Here is a 20,395-nt window from a genome sequence, read left to right on the forward strand (position 1 = left end):
TGACAATAAAAATGAACAATAACAAGTTAAAAATTGACCATCAAAAGACAAAAAACTAAAAACACCTCCCACCTTACTTCCCCATAATCATTTTTTTCAACTTATTTAACCTACTTTGGTCTCATTTTTTTCAACACTTCAGCACAAACATACAAAATAAATAAAGAAATTATAAGCAGTTTCTTAAGCTCTGCACCAAACAACCCAAAAAAAAGCTGCAGCAGAAATTGTATGATTGTAATAAAAATACTAGTAATTCTGTAACTATATATATAATAGAAAGACACTAGATTAATTATTCAAGAAAATACCATATTACCATGTACCTCACTCCAAGTCAATGACAACCATAACCCCTTTTCAAGCTAAATTTTCCTTCCCCACTTGTATCATGCATTACCATGGTACACCACTAAACACAATAAGGTTAAGAAATTCCTGACCATTTTCCAATTCAGTTTTCTTCTCCATCTCTACGAAAAATCTGTATGTAGCAGCACATGTTTGCTGCTGTTGTAGAGAAGCTTCAACATAAACAACAAAATTCCAACATTCTAAGCCATTGTTCGCTCAAATCCAGAAATTTAATCCATCAGACCTTCATCCAAACCCATAACTGATAGCAATGCTTGAGCCACTCCATTGAAATTGCAATTAATAGTTCATTGCTAACGCAAACAAGAGAAATGCACTCTCTTTTGCCCATATAACATTAAATAAGCAACCATGGCAGGACAAACATTTCTGGATTGTATTCTATATTGTAGCTCCATCGTTCAACAGAGTCAATCAATTTCTCCTTCCTCTACATCATCAACAATTTTCAGAACACTGGGTGGCTCACCTTCTTCCTCCTCCTCATCCACTTTTATGTACAATCCAAGTTGTTCCAAAGGATTACTGCCCCCAAACTTGAAACTGCCCAACCCATCTTGTGAGTGATCTGGGCTCGTCTCATCTACAGAGCTTGGCAATTGTTCGGGAGGGGCGGTCCTTAACATCTCTAAGTCTTCAAGAAACCTAGAATTCTCATTAATTTCAACTGTCTTTTCCATCTGCACAATGCCAGAGAAGTTTCCAGTGAGATTGGGCCACAGTTTTCTGTTTCAGTAGCATTTAGGTGTTTTCCTTTACCTTTTGCAGTGCCTGCCTAGCTGCTTCTCTCTCGAGCTCCCTCTTCCGTCTGGCTTCAGCTGCTGCTTCTGCTTCAGCTCGCCTTCGAGCATCTTCAGCAGCCTTGGCTTCAGCTTGCAATCGAGCCTTCTCTGATTACACATGAAAACAAACATTAAAAATGATGATGACCATATCAACCCACCTTCATGCAAAATAGATAATTGATCCCAAAGAAGATAACAATAAGAAAGAACAGTGAAATTTCACATTTCTAAGGCCAATACCTTTCCTTTTCTGCATCTCAAGTTCCTCCTTCTCACGGCGTAGTTTCTCAGGATCCCCCTTTTCACCCTAATCTCAGCAACAGCAAATCGTTCCCCATCATATCCAAAGAAGAAAACATTTGCAAAAAGGACCGGTACGAATAGGGTATGTTTATAAGGAACCCATTTTTGTAACCAACCTGGTTGAGTGTCTTTTCTCGAGCTTTCAATATGGTATCAGCAAATCGGTTTTTCAAAAGAGCAGCCCTGTAGCGCTTCTCAGGTGAAACTTGCCTCTCATTTAGAGCACTCTCCCCTAAAAACATAATAAGAAAGGATGAGACACCACCCCTGATATTAATAGGATGCCAATTTTCTTCACACTTCATGCTTACCATCCTGATGGCAATCTGACTCAATAGAGTTTGGCTTCTGGGAGATTTGTTCAAGTTGATCCAGTCCACTAACAGATTCTGCACAAAGGGCATGGTCAAGAGACTTTGTAAGTGAGGCAACCATTTCTAAGTCATACCGAATAGGGAAAATTTAAGAAGCCGAACAGGCCAATTAATTTCCGTTCACATGCAAAAAAGTAAACAGAGACAACTTAAAAACGATTCATGTTTCCCAATAATACAGTAAAACATAATTAGTATAAACATTGAGATCACAACTTGACTACATCTCAGCTACATGGTAGACATCAAAGCAGTAGTAAAAACACCCAATAGGCAACACCAACTCCAACAAAATGGAATTGTATATAACAAAGCATCACAGGGTTAACTCACGATTTCCATCAAGCAAGTCAACAACACCTGTCATTTCATCTAAATCTGCTTCAGGACCTGAATTTTCCTATAAGCAAATAAGCATGGAGTAAGTAAAACAAACCATGATTTAAAAGGAAAATAGAAGATGTAATTTCCACATATAATCCAACGAGCAGCAAGTAAAGCACAATCATTTATCCACCATCACCCAATGAAGTGTATGTAATGTAACTACATAGCTTTACACTCAGAAAAACTAAATACCATCCCACACATACCTTTGGTGGCTTTGCTAGAGTAGAAGCTTTGGCACCATCAGATTCATTTTCAGAACTGCTAGAGTCTGAATCTGAGATAAAACATATATACATGAGGGAAGTAATAAAACAAAAATTATAACAAAACAGACAACAATAACAATGACAACCTTTTGGCCTTGGTTTGTCAAGTTACCCATGTCATTATAGAACATTCTGTAAGGGGGTTAACACACATGCAAGCACAAGACACACACACAATAGCCCTTGCAGAATTATTTAGTAAGCAACCTTTTGGCCTTATAACAATTTTTGCCCACATTTAAGATAACGAAGGGAGGAAGAATTTTAGTAATAATCTCATCATTTTCTTGATCCTATAGAAAAATAATGTGGTTTGAAACAATGGTTTCATTGGAGTTCTAACTATATCATCCAAAAAACTGCGTCAGTTACGGACATCTATTCAAATCATATACAGTGATATAGCAGCACCTGAAAGATTAAAGTTTTTCACTTGGGGGATAAATTTGACATGAACAAGCATGTCCCAGAGCTCTGGTGGCACATCTTTGGCAATATAGATAAGGCCACAGGCAGGACCTTTCCATATCACCGATCGTTAGTTAGTCCTGTAATCAGCTCAGCTAGAGGAACTTGGTTGGTGTCACAAGTCAGCTCCATGCTACAAGATTACTTTGCAGCATTTTCTTCCAGCTCAACAAGCAGCCATTCTGCAATCATCCAGCCCACCAATTTTTATTTTTATTTTATTTTATTTTATTTTTTTGAACAACATCCAGCCCACCAATTGATAGACCCTTTTTTCCCTCCTTTTTTCGAATATTGTTTCCTCTTTTATTTTGGGTGACGGCTGGGGTAAAACACAGCTCGTTTCATATCAAATTCCATGTTTGAGGTAGAAGTCAGGTGGGATAGAGGAATCTTAAACTAAGGGCTTGTTCACTAAGTTTTCGTTTTCTATTTTCTACTTCAGTTTTCAAGAATTTTGAAGACTATCATTTCCAAAAATTGGAAACAGATCTCAAAAAATGAGGAAAAATAAAAAAAAAAAATAAAACATGTTTTCATTCCCTCCTCCCTCCCCCACCACTCCGGCCACTCCTGACCACACAACACACTTTGTCATCGAAACATTTGTGAGAATCCTGTTGGGCACACAAGAAATGGCATGATCACATTGAAAAATGAAGTACTACCCTGGTATATATACAGGCACTACTACAATTGAAAAACGATAAGTAAAATAAGTCAGGTACTTGAGCATGTCTAGTTGGTTTGTGAGGTATGAAAGGAAGACTTAAAAAAGTAAAGTATTTTTGTCCCCTAGAAAAGCTCAAATCAGAAAGTACATATTCACTCTGAAATGTCCAAACAGAGGAAAAACAGGAAGACCAAACGGAATTACCACTAGAGCTGCCTGATCTGATACATTTGTTGCTTCTACGACCTTTATCTTTTTCTATCTCTACTGGAGGATAGCTTGAGATAGGAGGTTCATTCCCCCCAATATCAACATCTTCATCGATTGGATCATTCCCTACAAATGCACAATAAATGAGAAAATATATCAGCTACAATGAAAGGTTCACAATCAGTTTAGATGAATGCAATTTTGGAGCAACCAAATACAATGGATAATATAACCTTCGCACAATTGCATGGATGAATTGCTAATTCCTGATTCGTTTAGTAGCTGCAACAGAGAGGGAGAACATATTAATTAATATAGACATACTAACTGTTTAAGTAAAGGCCTTAATTTTCATTTTAATGAAGGAAGGGGGTATGAATGTAAAATACCTCTATTTCACAAGGTTCAGCTCTTGCATGTTTCTTCTGTTTCTCCTGTAAATAATCATCTAGTAACTTCCGTAACTTGAACAAGGTATCATCACTGAGATCATCAATATCAATTTCAATCTCATCCTCTCCAGTTTCCCTTCCATTTGAACTCTGTTCTCTCAAAAATTCAACAATATTGTCTGGCAACTCCCCCAGCAAAGCCTCCAATTCCCTGCTTAAATTATGTTTCTCCTCATCTGTCATTATCCGGCTAGCAGGGTCTGGAATAACTTTATGATCCATTGAAGTGATTTTTCTCTTTTTTGATGAAGGCATTGATTTAACTGTCTCCTTTTCTTCATGTGCACCTGATTTTTCCTGTAACGGCCGAGAATCCTTAAGAAATTTCTTCTCAATAACTTTCCATCTTAATTCAAAAAATTTACGAAGTGTATCAGCCATGATGTGGACATGATTTGCAGGTGGATTGTAGGTCATGGCATTGGAGAAAGTTAGTCTGACATCTGCAACAAAGTCCAACACACTTGAGTACTCACTTGAAGTAATCTTGCTCTTTATTGTCCCCAAATCCATTGGGTGTTTGATAACAGTGTAATAATCAGGAATGTTCAACTTTACTACATCAACAGGAGTGTTAAAAACCCAACCATACTGATGTTGCATTAATTTTTTTAATAACGCCTCACACTGTTTCATAAAAACTGTATTGAAAGTGCTTGGCATTGATGCTTCTTTCGCACACTCGAACCTTCCTGAAGTACCACGATTCCAGCCACGCGCCTTCTGGGCTTCAGGGTTTACTTTCCTCCCTAGTTCAGATTTCAATCCTGATGATTTCTTGAAGTTCTCTACTGGAGGTCCATTTTGTACATTGCTACAACTAAGAATATCACTAGATGATGATAACGTAACCACATTAGTTCTCTGTTTTTCAACTCTCTTCTGGAGGATACGAATCTGTTCAAGTTCGGCTCTCAATCTTAGTACTAAGTCCTTCCTCTCAGAAGTACACATTTTTGATAAAGGGAGGACCTGTAATGGGGCACTAAAACCATCACAAGCAGCAGAATTCAAATTAATGCATTTCCTCCTCGGAGCACTAGAATCCTCTGAAGCAGTAATCTCCGTGTCAAGTCGTCCTGAGCTACCAGACCCTTCTGACTCATAATTAGGAGCAAAACCAGTGGAGTACCCTCCTGTCAACCTATCATTCTTTGCCATCATCCACCTTAGTTCTCGAACCACTTCTTCCGTCTCCTTCTATCCAAGGTGTAACATAAATTGCTTAATTCTGCATATTTGAATTATGGGCAGATGAGTTCCTCTAGCTGCATACTTCTTCTACCTCATAATACTCTGTGTGTGTGTGTGTGTGTGTGTGTGTGTGTGTGTGTGTGGGGGGGGGGGGGGGGGGGATGGGTTTGGTTGTGGATTTTAACTTATTTATAAAATTGAACCCAATATTTTCTTTCTTTTATTTTTATTTTTTTCTTATTGGATAAAAATGGGGGGAATTTCAATATTGCTTCCCTTTTTTCTTTTAAGTGAATGAAATCTTCAGATAAACCCAAGATTTCAAAGACCACTTTCTCTAGTGTATATAATCTTTCAAAAATAGAGTTGCAAACTTGACTAACAACTTTATCTTTAATAAATTTAAGTACCCAATATTGCATTCTTTCTTTTATTTTATTTTTTCTTATTGGATAAAAATGGGGGAAATTTCAATATTGCTTCCTTTTTTTTCTTTTGAGTGAATGAAATCTTCAGATAAACCCAAGATTTCAAAGACCACTTTCTCTAGCGTATATAATCTTTTTCAAAAATAGAGTTGCAAGGATGACTAACAACTTTATCTTTAATAAATTGAAGTGAAAATTTATTGAATCAATAAGCATGCTTTAAGTATTCTTAGATGTCCAATTTCACACTCAAACATGTTAATACGCTATTAACAGCAACAACAACAATAAAATAGTGACTAACAGCAATGCAAATAAAACCCTAACCTTAAAATCTCGACTCAAATGCCCTCCTTGCGTACCACCGAGCGAAATCATTCAGCAAAGCAGAGTCCAGAGAGAGATAATAAATATCATTCGATCAACGAAATTTCATACAAACGTAAATACAAGAAGCAGGAACTATAAGTCGTGCACCAAGCACACAAAAAAAAAAAAAAAAAAAAAAAAACCTAAATCAACAATTTGAACAAAATTAAAGCTCGGTTTCAACTTAGACAACGAGACTGTGCTTGAAACCCTAGAAAACAATTGTGTGGACCAGTTGAGAAGTCTGGATCGCAAACACGACAGAGGAGCGATGGCGGCGAAGAGAGCTCTGAGAAGCCTTCGAAGCTGAGAAAGAGATAGGAACTCGTAGAGAGAGAGAGGAACTTATAGAGAGAGAGTCAAACTTGGCCAGTTTTACACACTGGTCTGTACTTAAAAGCCGTCTCACCGCCATTTTCAGCAATCTGGATCGTTGAATCCACGGTTTTGGATAATCCGAGGGCTGAGCGTTGGTTGTGATTTCACCGTTAGATCTAGATCGGATGGATGAAATGTGTTTGCGTGCGTTGCGTCATTTCTATTTATTAGCATAGAAGGTTTTTCTTTCTCTTTTTTTAACTAAAATAGTTTTAAAAAAAAAAAAACATTTTAATTTAATAAGATAAAATGTCACATCTAACTTATAATTATTTTTTTCTCTCATAAAAGTTAAAAAAAATTTAAAAAAAATTATCTCACCTCGTTTGGAAACAGACTATTTTAATAATTTTTTATTTTTTTTTTGCTAAAATATAAGGTAAAAAATTAATATATTTAAAATAACTTTTTTATGTTTTATGAAAATATGTGTAAAAAGTAGAAAAAAATATAATTTTTTACTTTTTGATATAGAGACCTATTTTGAAAAATGGGTTATAATTCACTTCTCAGATTATAACACACTTCCTCTCTCACAAAAAAACTGTTTATAAGCAACTTTTCACAAAAAAATTAATTATAACCATCTTCCTAAAATAACCCAAATTATAAATTTTTTTATTTTTTTAATAATTTTTTAATTTTTAAACTAAAATACTACTTACCAAATGAGATCTAAAATAACTAAAAATCAACTCACATATAAAACAATGCCTGATTTGCTTTTATTATGACTGCATCCTTGCATTTGTTAGGACTTGTAATTTCTTGTCCAGATTTGGTAAAATCGTGAAAAGGAAAGTATAAAGGGCAAATTACACCGTTCTTATAGTTTGGAATCGTATCACTTTAATTTTTAATTTTTTAATTATAATATATTTAATTTTAAATTTTAAGTTTTATTTTAAATAAAAATAATTAAAAATATTAATTTTAAAGGTAAAATTATCAATTTGATAAAAATAAATATCAAAAAAATATTTTTAAATTATTTCTATTCACCAAAGATAAAATTATGTAAAATTGATAAATCTTTTAAACATTTATTTATTTATTTATTTTACCAAATTAATTTTTATTATATGTTTGAATGATGATCATGTAATGAGTAATCGATATATATATATATATATTTAAGGATGAATTACACTAATAGTCCCTATAGTTTGAGACTTGTGTCATTTTGGTCTTGACTTTTCAATTGTGACACATTTGACCATGAATTTTGAATCTTGTTCCAAACAAGGACAATTAAAGATATCATTAGATATTTTAAGGGTAAAATCATCAATTTGATAAAATATAAACTAATTTAACAAAATAAATGTCAAACCAATATTTTTAAATTTTTAAAAATTATTTCTACCCATTAAAAATAAAATTATGTAAAATTAATAAATCTTTTAGACATTTATTTTTTTTACCAACTTAATTTTTATTATGTGTTTGGATGATGATCATGTAAAATAAATTTTAAAAAAATAATTATGTAATTTTTATTAATTTTTATCAATTTCACGTAATTTTATCATTGGTGGATAAAAATAATTTTTAAAAAATTAAAAATATTTTTTTTGACATTTATTTTTGTCAAATTAGTTTATATTTTATTAAAATGACGATTTTACCCATGAAATTAAACAATGATATCTTCAATTGTCCTTATTTGAAACAAGATTTAAAATTTAGGGTCAAATGTATCACAATTGAAAAGTCAGGGACCAAAGTGACACAAGTCCCAAACTATAGGGACTATTTGTATAATTTGCCCTATATTTAATATATGAAATATTTTTAGTTTTGACTTTTTCGATTTAATATATTGGTTTATAATAATATCAAAATTGTTGTCATGTTTGACTTTTGGAAAAATAAAAACCAATTTAATGAAAACAAAAACAACCACCATTACATGATTATCATCCAAACATATAATAAAAAATAATTTAGTATAAATAAATGTCTAAAATATTTATCAATTTTACATAATTTTATCTTAGTGGGTAGAAATAATTTTTAAAAATTCAAAAATATTTTTTTGAAATTTATTTTTGTTAAATTAGTTTATATTTTATCAAATTAACAATTTTTCCCTGGAAAAATCCAATGGTATTATCGATTGTCCTTATTTGGAACAATATTCAAAATTTAGGATCTAATATATCACAGTTGTGTTGGCTACATATTTTGTATAAAACCAATCACAGTTCAACACATGACAGAATGAGGGCAATACAGGAAGACAATTCAAATATTCGATCGTAATCGTACACATGGCAGTCAGTATTAGTTTTGATAAGATTTGCGTAACACTGGATCAGCAAAGAGATGCAAAATAATGTGGCTTCAACGGTTACTCATATTTAAATTCAAAATCAGGAGGGAAGCCTAACTGCAGATATTGGCATTGTGAAGCTAACTATAAGACAACATGATCAGTGATCATGGAGAGGCGGTTCGACGGTTAGAAGTGCAGTTCGATGGTTGTCATTGAGAAATACAAATAGCAGAGAAGGCCCCAGAAAGCGCCCCCAAACTTAGATCCAAAAAACCAGTTTTATCTACTTTATTTTTCCTTCCAGTTTTCATATTTCTTGTTCTTTACATTCATGTACTTCAAATTCATACACTGCATTTCATTCATAGGAGTAGTTTTTAAGTAGCTTGTTGCTGTAAACCTCTACGAGGCTAATTTGAATCTTTGTAAGTCTTTCATTTTACTTAATAAAATGCTACAATTATTCTTCATTTAATCATTGTTTGCTTAATTATCTTAAACAAAGCCACCAGTAAAAGTCTTCTTCATTGAGGCTGAAAGAACTAAAACACAATCATCTGATAATTGGTTGGCAATTAATATTCTGTAAGGACCAATTGATCATTGCTGGCACGCTCACAATTACAAAAATAACCTTCGAAAGCCAAAAAGCCAACATATATTTTTGGCACGCCCAATGAGACTAATTGAAATGGCTAGACGTAGGAGACAAGGAAAAAATGAACGCTTGAAAGAAGGTGTGGAAGGAGCGGGAGAAATGCCTAATCCAGAGGAAAATGTGATAACACATCCTGTGGAAGCACCTATTTTATCAGAACCTATAGTCAAACAGACCAGCACTTCGGAACAAGTACCACATGTTCATAATATTAGACGAGGCCAAGGAATTGGACCATCCACTGTTCCATCTACTCAACCAAAGAATCCATAGGGTGGCCTAGTAGATGCCATGGGATAGCAGTTAATGAACACAATGGAAAGGTAGGCAACATCCTTTTTGGATCGAATGAATACTCATCAACCAACCAACGCAAGGCATATAGAAGAAAATTCAAATGTCCCTCAGCAAAGATTGGCTAGAGATAAACAGTCTATGCAGAGTAATGGACACACTAATGGTCAAACTAGTAACAAAAACCATGAAAGACCATCACCTCAATCTTGGTATGAGCCTCTTTCGAGGCCTGTGGCAAATCAAAATGCCTCCTTACTCAACAGTGAAGCTATGCAAATTGGTGGATCTGGTCTAACACAAGAAAATGGCGTAAGAATGTTTCCAAATCCCATGTTCGAAGCCATACCTGGTACAAAGGGGTTCACTAATCCTTTGTTCGAATTTATACTCGGGGGTTTGGAAGGATTTTCTGCAACTGGAAGAGACACAACACCTGTTCCAGCACCTTTTACAGGTCCTTTCGCAGAACAGGCTCAAAACGGTCAACCATACCCTCAACAGCAGCCAGCACCATAGGGACTATCAATCCCAAACATATCACCCTATGGACCAAGATGACCCTAGACACATGGTTGTCCACCAAATCCTGTGTTTGTTCCTCCAGTAGTGGTTCAACAGGCACAAAATATGATCCCTAGGGACCAAATTGCTGATATTGTTAGAAAGATGTATAGACCAATGGCTCGGGGGGTTCAGACTCCTGTGTACAGGAAACCGTACCCAGAATGGGTAGATAGGGTACATGAATACCCAAGAGGTTTCAAGATACTAGACTTTGCCATTTTTTATGGGAATGGAAACCAGTCAACGGTTGAGCATATTGCTAGATTCGCGGCTCAGTGTGGTGAATTTACCAATAATGACTACATGAAGTTAAGATTGTTCCCAAATTCTCTAAGTAGGGTAGTCTTTGTATGGTATATTAACCTTACACCTGGCTCTATTCAAACTTGGCAACAAATGGTGGAGGCATTTCATGCCTAATTCTTTCAAACAGAGCCAGAAGTGTCTATGGCTGACTTGGCAAGATTGAGTCAAAGGCCTGATAAAAAGGCTACTCAGTTTATTGTCAAATTCAAAAGAGCACGAAACAAATGTAAGATCATCTTACCAGAGCCTAAATTTGTGAGGTTGGCTCAAAATGGTCTAGAGTTTAGGCTTCGAAAGAAGTTTAACTCAATTGAGTTTAGAGCCTTAGTGGAACTAACCTATAAGGTATCTAGGTATAAAGCATTACTAGAGGAAGAGCAAGATCGAAGTAATGCATCATACAAGACGTATTATAGAGATCCTAATTATGAGATTGATGCGACAGAGATTGTGGGAAAAGAACTTGTGATCTGTGAGGCATTAATTCATAAAGACAACAATAGACCAACAATTCAAAAAGAAAGACCTTCATAGGAAATACTCTTTCAATTTAACAAAGGCAGATGAAATTTTTGATCATTTGCTTGCGGCAAACTTTTTGAAGTTACCAAAAGGAGTCAAAATTCCATCTCCAGAGGAACTTAAAGGAACAGTGTATAGTAAATGGCATAATTCTTAGTCTCACCCAACTAAAAACTACATTGTTTTTCGAGATAGGATCCAAGAGCAGATTTGAAAAGGGAGCGTAAAATTCCCAGCTAAATCAAAAAAGGCCATCGGGATTGACACTAATCCATTCCCAGAAATTGGAGAAATGGCAGCCAATGTTATTGTGCCAAACTTCCAGAACTTGTCCTTGAAAGAATTGGAAGAGGTTAATGTGCAAATGCATGTTGCCAGCCAAATTACTGTCAAAATAGATGCTAGAAGTTTACCAGCTGTTGGGCAAGGCTTTGCAGGTCAGAAGGAAGACTCTGATGAAGAGGCATTGGATGATGATTCTTTAGAGGCGGCTGTCGTGCAAAGAATGTGTCCTAGATGTAGGTTGAGCTATAAGTGGTTGAAAGGGCTTCCGATTGATGGGAAACAATATTACAAAGATGTGTAAAGGCGTCCTAAACCAACCAGTGCCTATAATAAAAGACCATATCCAACTGGTACTAGACAGCAGCCATTCATAACTGAGCCAACAACCATGAGAATGCAGTCCAAGGGCAAGAGACCTCTACACGAATTCAGACCACTCAACTATTACAGAATGGAGGGCAATCATCTGAGAGAAGACTTGAAGTGGGCTCGAGTCATAGGATCAAAGCCAGAGATTGGCCCCCTAGACCAGCCTCATACAAAAAGGAAAATGGCCACCTTCATAGGAGGCTTGAATTAGGCCTAAAACAAGGGGTTAGAGCCAAGCAGTAGTCTTCACAGTCAGCTTCAAAATTGGCTTCGAAGGAAGAAAGAGGTAGTTCGACGGCTGGGTCAGTAGGTTCATGGGTACCTGGAGTTCCAGATTGGTTTGTCATGCAGAACAAACCTAGGGAAATACCTACCCAAAGAAATGTTGTTGGAGATCAGGACAGGATCGTTAAACCCCATTTGGTAGCTCCAAATAATTGGGTGTTACTAAAGCATCCAAAAACAAAGGAACCAAATATGGTTCCAGTGATCTCTAGATCCCAAAGGAGGAAGATCCAACGAAGGTACACTCAGTACCAGAAGGATCAGAAAAGAAAGTGGAGAAAGCTCTTTATTGGTCCAGCCAAAGGGCCAAGCAGAGAAAGAAAAAAGTTTAAAGTTAGATCATAATCCAAAATCAACTCTTCAAGACAAAAGGAGTTGCAACAGAGAGCAATTGGCCAAAGTTCATTCCGAACTGAAAGCCAAAGAGAGATCCAGTTTGGCAGGACTGGAAAAGGCTTTGATGAAAAGTGATAATGAGACAGAGGAAGAAGTTGGCCTAGGCCAAAGGAAGGAGATGGTTGAAGAAGAAATGTTTGAAGCCTTCATGGCTGAACAAACATTTTTGGTTGAAAAACCAGTAGAAACAGATCATTCGAAGGAATTTACGAGTACTGAAGTGCCAGAGTGTAGCATGGAAGATACTTCTGAAATAATTGAATAAGTTGGCTAGAAAGAGAAACAGGTGCAGCCAGTCATCCAATTTGGCTCGTTTCCTCCAATATCAGTGAATATGGTACATATACTACCACAAGAATTCCAAGCAGAAGATGAGAACCAAGAATGTCAAGAAATTGACCCAATTCCAATTTCCAGTGAAAACTCACAAGTGAGTATGGTGCAAGATGAATCCGAAGTGGTCATACCAATGGAAACTGGAGATGTGAGTGAGGAAGAGGTGAGTATTAACCTCTCATACCCTTTTGAATATCCCACGACATCCATGACACAACATGACAAACCCTTGTATATCAAGGCCTTCTTCGATGGGAACCGAGTGTTAGTAAATAATGGGACAGCAGTAAACCTGCTTCTGAAATCTTCTTTGAAGAAACTTGGAAAGAGGAATCCCAGAATAATCCCAACCAGTACAATTATTGCTGGTTTCGCTGGAGACAAACAGATGGCTCAAGGCATTTTGCCCATCGACCTGAGTGTGGGAACCAGGGACTGTATGACTGCATTCTTCGTTATCGACAGCAATGCTAAATACAATGCTCTACTTGGTAGGGATTGGATTCACACCAACAAGTGTGTGCCTTCCTCTCTACATCAGAAAATAATGATGGCCTTAGGCAGTAAAGAGACAGAGGAGATCAATGCAGACCCTTAACCCTTCATAGCATGTGCAGATTTTGCAAAGGCTAAATTGTATACTGAATGAGTGGCACCACTCAGTGTACTGAGGAAACCTGATGGATCAGCCGAAGTGATGGATGATGAGGAATTAGCACACCTGAAGCACTTAGTCCAAGAAAGTGTTGATGAGGAGTTTGTCGTCAAAAATGACAATGATGCCTGGTTGTAGGCAAAATGATAGAACCCAGGAGGCCAAGTCTTTGGCTCTAATTAAGTTCTCAGTATTGGACATAAAATCAATAGTCCAGAAGATGCAAAAGCAAGAGGAAGACGCCTTGGCAATTGGCTGTAAGCAGGAGCAGCAACAGGTCAAGGTTTTGGCCTTGGAAAAATACTGTGCATTGGACATTGAAACAAAAGTCCAGGAGATACAAGAAGAAGAGGCCCTATGGACAGACTTTGTTTATAAAGAGGAGGGCAAAGATGTTGAAACAAAGAAACTAGGAGCAGGACAGAGCACGGAGATTGCTTCGAAAATAAAAGAAATCAAAAAAGAAGCGTCAATGAGTCCTTAGATGCAGGAACCTTTGGAAGAAGTGAACTTAGGGGAATGTTCTATGCAGCAGCCCACCTATATAAGTGATTCGTTGAATGCTCTTGATAGGGACCAGTTGTTGGTGGTCTTGAAGAGAAATAAAGATTGTTTTGCATGGTCTTATAATGAACTACCAGGATTGGATAGGTCATGAGTAGAACATAGGCTCCCTATGAGGCCTAATTTCAAGCCATACAAGCAAAAACCAAGAAGAATGAGTCCTGAGGTGATTCAGAAGGTCAATGAGGAAATTCTTAGGCTCCTTAAGGCAGGCTTTATTAGGACAGCCAGGTATATTGAATGGCTATCCAATATTGTACTTGTAGTTAAGAAGAATGGTAAAATGAGAGTATGCATCGATTTCAGAAACTTGAATTTAGCAACTCCAAAAAATGAGTACCCCATGCCTATAGTGGATTTATTGGTGGATAGTTCAACAGAGCATAGGATTTTATCAATGATGGATGGGCACTCTGGTTATAACCAAATCTATATTGCAGAAAAGGATATCCATAAAACAACATTCCGATGTCCTGGGAACATTGGCACTTTCGAATGGGTTAAAATGCCATTTGGTCTGAAGAATGCTGAGGCTACATATCAAAGGGTTATGAACACTATCTTTCATGATCTCATTGGAGGATACTTAGAGTGCTACATTGATGATATTGTAGTAAAATCTCAATCCATGGAGGAACATTTGTTTCACTTGGAAGCAGCTTTTGAAAGAATGAGAAAGTTCAAGTTGAAACTTAATCCTCTTAAATGTGCTTTTGGTGTATCAGCTGGAAACTTCTTGGGCTATGTAGTACACAAGAACGGAATACAGATTGATCAGAACAAAGCCAAAGCTATCATCTAAGCCAGACCTCCATCAAGTAAGAAAGAAGTACAAAAATTCCTTGGGTAGGTTAATTTTCTTCGAAGATTTATTTCTAATATTGCAGGGAAAACTAAAGTATTTTCTTCCTTATTAAGGTTGAAAGATGAAAAGAAATTTGTGTGGACAGCAGAGCATCAAACTACTTTTAAAGGAATCAAAGCATTTTTGGCCAACCCTTCAGTGCTGATGCCACCAAAGGGTGATAAGCCCTTGAAGTTGTATATAGCTACAGCATAAGATTCATTAGGAGTTTTCCTAGCCCAAGACAATGAAGAAGGCAAGGAGCAAGCTGTTTATTACCTTAGTAGGTTTCTAAATTCTTGTGAATGTAAATATTCAGCTGTAGAAAAGCTATGTCTTGCATTGTATTTTGCTGCAATGAAATTAAGATACTATCTTTTGCCTATAATTGTCTTGGTAATTGTAACCACAGATTTGGTTAAATATATGTTATCTAGACCCATGTTGAGGGGAAGAATTAGCAAATAGATATTGACCCTGTTTGGTAGAGCTGTGGGAAAGTGTTTATAGCTTATGTCGAAACAGCTTATAGCTTATAACTATGAACATAAATTGATTTTTGACTTATAAATTAAGCATCTCCTGCCTCACTCAAAGAATAAGCTGATTTCTGATTTACAAAAAGCTATAAGTTGCATTGTTAAGCTAAACCAAACTTATCAAAATAACTTAAATTAAGCTGAAAGCTGAAATAAGCAGCTTTTAAGCTGCACCAAACAGGCACATTAGCTTTATCAAAATTTCATTTAGAATATGTCCCCCAAAAGGCAATAAAATGACAAGTTTTAGCTAATTTTTTGGCACACCATCCATGCCAAACAGAAAGCCAAGAGATAATGGAACTTGGTATGGTTAGTGTTGAACCATGGCAAATGTGGTTCAATGGATCAAAAGCCAATGGTCTAACTGGAATTGGTGTAGTGATTAAGTCGCCACAAGGGGTATAAACCACACATGGTTTTAGAGTGGATGAAATTACTTGTTCCAATAATCAAGCTGAATATGAAGTTTTAATAATGGGACTGGAAATACTTATTGGATTACAAGCTCATGCAGTTGACATATTTGGAGATTCTCAATTAGAAGTTAACTAGGTGAAAGGGATTTTCAAATGTCAAAGTGTAAGTATATTGCCATACTATGTTGTTGCATTGCATTTGCTGTCTTAATTTCAGATAGCAAATGTAACTTATGTCCCCAGATTCTTGAATAGTAAAGCTAATGATACGGCTCAGAAAGCTTCGGATTTCAAGAGAAGAGACAACACTCAAAGGAACATAAGCCAAACGACATATCAAAAGGTAATACTACCTTTGAATAAAAGGAATATGGTTTTAGAAGTCAATCATAATGACTTATAAGAACAAGATTTGAGACATCCAATAATGCAGTATTAAGCTGGCCCATCTTCGAAAGCCAACAGAAAAATTAAATTCCAATTTATGCAATACATAATGTATGGTAATACTCTCTACAAAAGAAGGGCAGATGAGTTATTGTTGGAATGTTTAGGTCCAAAGGAAGCATTGACAGCTATGGCTGAGGTTCATAGAGGCATCTGTGGTGCTCATCAGCTTGGTGTGAAGATGAGATGGCTGCTTTAAAGACATTCCTACTATTGACCAACTATCCTTAAAGACTGCATAGAATATGCTAGAGGTTGCCAGGCATGCCAAAAGCATGACACAATAAGGCACATGCCCATAACTGACCTATATGCAGTTATGAAGCCTTGGCCATGGATATGATGGAGAAAATACACCCACCATCTTCGAAGCATCATTGTTTCATCTTAGTGGCCACAAATTACTTTACTAAGTGGGTCGAAGCTAAGCCATATAAGGTTGTAGACTAGATCGAAGTGATTGGATTCATTAAAGAACTGATCCACAGATTTGGCATCCCACAAACTATAACTGTTGATAGTGGGACTGTATTTGATAGGAAAATGGTAAAGTCTTTTGTGGCAGAATTTGGCATTAGTCTTGTTAATTCTACCCCCCTATTATGCACAAGTCAATGGTCAAGCTGAATCATCCAATTAGTCTTTGAAAAAAGGAATACAAAAAATTGTGGAAGACAATCCTAGGGATTAGCATAACTTGTTGTTGGATGTGTTGTGGGCTTATAGGACTTCTCCAAGGTCAAGTGCAGAATCACTCCTTATGCCTTAGTATATGGGCATGATGCGGTGTTACCTGTGGAAATTAATGTTAAGTCCTTGAGGGTGAGACGCCAGGATCAGTTAGATCTTGAGCAAAACCATCGGAGTATGTGCTTAGAATTAGAAAGTATAGATGAAGCTAGAATTCTGGCATTAAATAGCATTCTTTTTCAAAAGAAGAAAGCAGTAAAAAACTATAATAAGAAAGTCAAGCACATTAGCTTTGATGAAGGTGATTTGGTATGGAAGACAATACTCCCAATAGGGATTAAAAGCCACAAGTTTAGCAAATGGTCACCTAACAGGGAAGGACCATATCAAGTTCATCGAGTCTTGCCTTCGGGAGCATATCATCTGAAAAATTTAAATGGATATGTACACCCCAAGAAGATTAATGGCAGATATTTAAAACCTTATTTTCCAACCATATGGGAAACACAAGGAATAAAATAAGTGCTAAATGAAAAGAACTTGAGAACACTCAAATGATAAACAAGAACTTTATTTCATAAAGAGTTGAGTACATGTAGCCATAGATTGGCCAAAAAGTGAGTACAGTGTTTTAGTTGTTCTTTTATAATAAATGCTCTATTCTTGAGAGATGGGAACAACTGAACGGCCATGGTCATCTCCTGCTTTTGATCAGCCAACTCTTGATTGGTAATTTGTAGTTCGGTGGCAGTTTGATTTAAAGCTTGGTTGACTGCTGATAACTCTTCTTCAAGTTGAGCTTTCTTTTCCAAGAGTTCAGCTTGAAATTGGGAGACAGAGGAATGTTGCTCTTTCAAATCTGATACTTCAGCATGTATTTTGGAAACAAAACTCTGATCTCTCAACAATTTCTCCTCTGCAGCCTTGGCAGCATGATAGATGTTGATATAAAAATCGATGGTGGCTGCTGCTTGAGATAAATGACTTGAAACAGTCATGTCGGATTGCTCAACAATCTTGCAGCATTAGAGGAAGCCATTTTTTATTATAGGACTTTGTAAGGCTTCGAAAGGAATCCTCGAAAAGAATGTCAGCAGCTCTAGGCAGCTGTCCAAGTTTATTGAAGGCAAGGAAGTCTTACCACTGGAGGAAGAGCTCTCAAAAATTTCTAATAAAGAGTCAGCTAGAATTAATGGCTCAATCTCACTGCTAGCTATTGGAGAGGTAGAAGGTATATCAAAGAGACTAGCTAGCCTAGCTTCGAAGATATCCACCTCATCCATTGACATGGAAGGTGTAGGAAGAGCTCTGGTAGAAGAAAGAAATGACTGCACAGGAATAAGAGAAGAATGTGGAGTATCCTTAGCAGTTTCTATGGTTTTGGCTACCAGTAGGTCGAGGGAAGAAGGACTGGAGTTAGGCAAAGTTAATGGACAATGAGTTGGAGAATTACCAGTACCTTCTCTATAGGAATCAGCTATCATTAAAGGTGAAGTAATAGCTGGAATGTCCTTAGGAGGGGAAGGAGAAGCAAGGCTTGAAGGGAAATCAAATTGAGTAGAATTGAAAGATAAATGAGGGAAATATAGAGTTAAGCCAAAAGAAAGAGATGCAGGGATACTTAGCCTCAAGAAGGATATAGAAAATATGGGACTAAGAGGTGGAAGTATTGCTTGAATTGGCTTAACAACTCGAGGTCTTTCAACTTCAACTGAGATTGAAGGGGCTCTTGTTGAAGAAGGCAGAAGAGTTGTTGCTGCAAAAGAAGAAATACAAAGTACTGTTAAGTCTTAGTACCAAGAATTTGAGAAAAGAAAATAGAGGCACAAAGGGAATTACTAATTTCAGAAATGGTGGCTATGATTGGAGCATTGCGAAGAGTATAATATCCAGCAGCTTGTTGTTTTCTTGCAACTTCTCTTTGGAATGCATCAGCGGCAGCAGCTTCATCTCTAAGCATTTGTTGTTGCCTCTTCTTCTCATGCTCTGCTTGCACTGTTTTAACAGATACTTCGTGGATGGGATCTCCAGTGAAATCAACAAAAGAGACCGTCATTTTCTTCCTTCTGTTTAAGGGTGTCTTACTCTTTTTCTGTCTCTTCTTCTTCTGCTGTGTGAACCCCAGGTGCCTCCTCTTTAGGATCAAGTAAAAACTTTCTTTTCTTCTGTTGTTGCTGTTTGCTCCTGAGAAGGTTTAAAGCTTCGACCTTTTAGGGAGAACCTCCCTGTGAGGCACCCGCACCACCTACACCAAAGAAAGAACTAAAAGTAAGGCTAAGAGCATTATAAAAGAGAAGAAGAGAAAAAAAACAATGATACATACCTCTCTTCAAGGCAGCTCGAGTAATTCTAGGAGGAGTTGAGGTAGCAGGAATAGGCTTTGTGATGACAGGTGCAAGAACTGTAGTAGGAGGAGCAGTGAAAGAAGTAACAATTCTAGCCCCTTTCGATTTAGGTTGAGGTACGTCTAGTACCATTAATAGGTCTTGGGGAGGAATGGCCAAGTGTACCTCCATATTGGTCACCCACCAGTTCTGTCACCTTTTCAATATGTTACTTTGAGGAATGAAAGAGAAGTACTCAAAGTCAATCAAGTCCTGGATGAATTTAGAAGTTGCTTCTTCTAATCTGGATCTTCGAACCTTTAAGTCCCTGCTGGTAAGACTTAAATTGGTCTGGCTGCAGAGAGGTATTGGGACCCCTTGTAAGAAACCAAACTGCCTAGCAAATTAGGCAGGTCAATAGGGCTCAGCAATGCATTTGTAAGCTCTGGGGTCCCAATGAATAACTCTCTAGGGATCAGAATAGAGGCCCATATGTTCTTGTGTTGGGGTGAAGAGCAGAACCTATCACTCAGAAAGGTCCTCAACCAGGATGGGCCAATGTTGGTAGGTTCGAAGGGACAAAAGCTGTGGAAAGAAAGGGAAGCTGGGAGTTGGTGGAAGAAAGAAAAATAAAAAGCGAAGGTGGAAGGATAGAGTGAAACATTGGCTAATCCCATGCCATGAGTAGTAGGGTTTGGCTCTAAAAACTTTAGACATTTAGATTGTAGCTCAGTAAAATATGCAAAAAGCCAAAGCTGAAGTATCCAAAATGGACCTCCTTGATTGGCATCCAAGGGTTTCTCACAAAAAAGGGGAACAAGCTTTATATACGTGACCTAAGACATATGGAGCTAAGGCCACCTTTCTTTGTAAGATAAGAGCTTCGGCAAGAGGGGCGAATTTAAGCATGATCCTCTGAGAAGAGGTGCAGAAAAAGAACTTGCAAAGCCAA

At 36.9% G+C, this 20,395-nt stretch overlaps 1 protein-coding gene across 1 annotated transcript; it reads right to left on the reverse strand.

Moving 5' to 3' along the window:
• Window positions 1-216: 216 nt before the first annotated feature.
• LOC114308073 (transcription factor GTE8) lies at window positions 217-6,678 on the reverse strand. Its single transcript, XM_028253562.2, has 11 exons — window positions 6,246-6,678; window positions 4,234-5,527; window positions 4,078-4,126; window positions 3,839-3,970; window positions 2,431-2,501; window positions 2,171-2,237; window positions 1,775-1,852; window positions 1,580-1,695; window positions 1,401-1,467; window positions 1,135-1,265; window positions 217-1,055 (listed from the first exon to the last, which is right to left on the reverse strand). The coding sequence occupies exons 2-11, from the start codon at window positions 5,458-5,460 to the stop codon at window positions 786-788; spliced, it is 2,208 nt and encodes a 735-aa protein (XP_028109363.2). The 5' UTR covers window positions 5,461-5,527; window positions 6,246-6,678; the 3' UTR covers window positions 217-785.
• Between the last annotated feature and the right edge of the window lie 13,717 nt (window positions 6,679-20,395).

The sequence above is a fragment of the Camellia sinensis genome, chromosome 1 (genome assembly GCF_055761805.1).
Source record: "Camellia sinensis isolate YWXY chromosome 1, ASM5576180v1, whole genome shotgun sequence".
Lineage (NCBI taxonomy): Eukaryota > Viridiplantae > Streptophyta > Magnoliopsida > Ericales > Theaceae > Camellia > Camellia sinensis.

Coding starts and splice junctions, on each gene's coding strand:
- LOC114308073 (XM_028253562.2), bottom strand. CDS start 5,460: ATGATGGCAAAGAATGATAGGTTGACAGGAGGGTACTCCACTGGTTTT. Junction 3,971..4,077: donor ATCCATGCAATTGTGCGAAG/GTTATATTATCC, acceptor GTGCATTTGTAG/GGAATGATCCAATCGATGAA. Junction 2,238..2,430: donor CTCTAGCAAAGCCACCAAAG/GTATGTGTGGGA, acceptor ATTTGCTTATAG/GAAAATTCAGGTCCTGAAGC.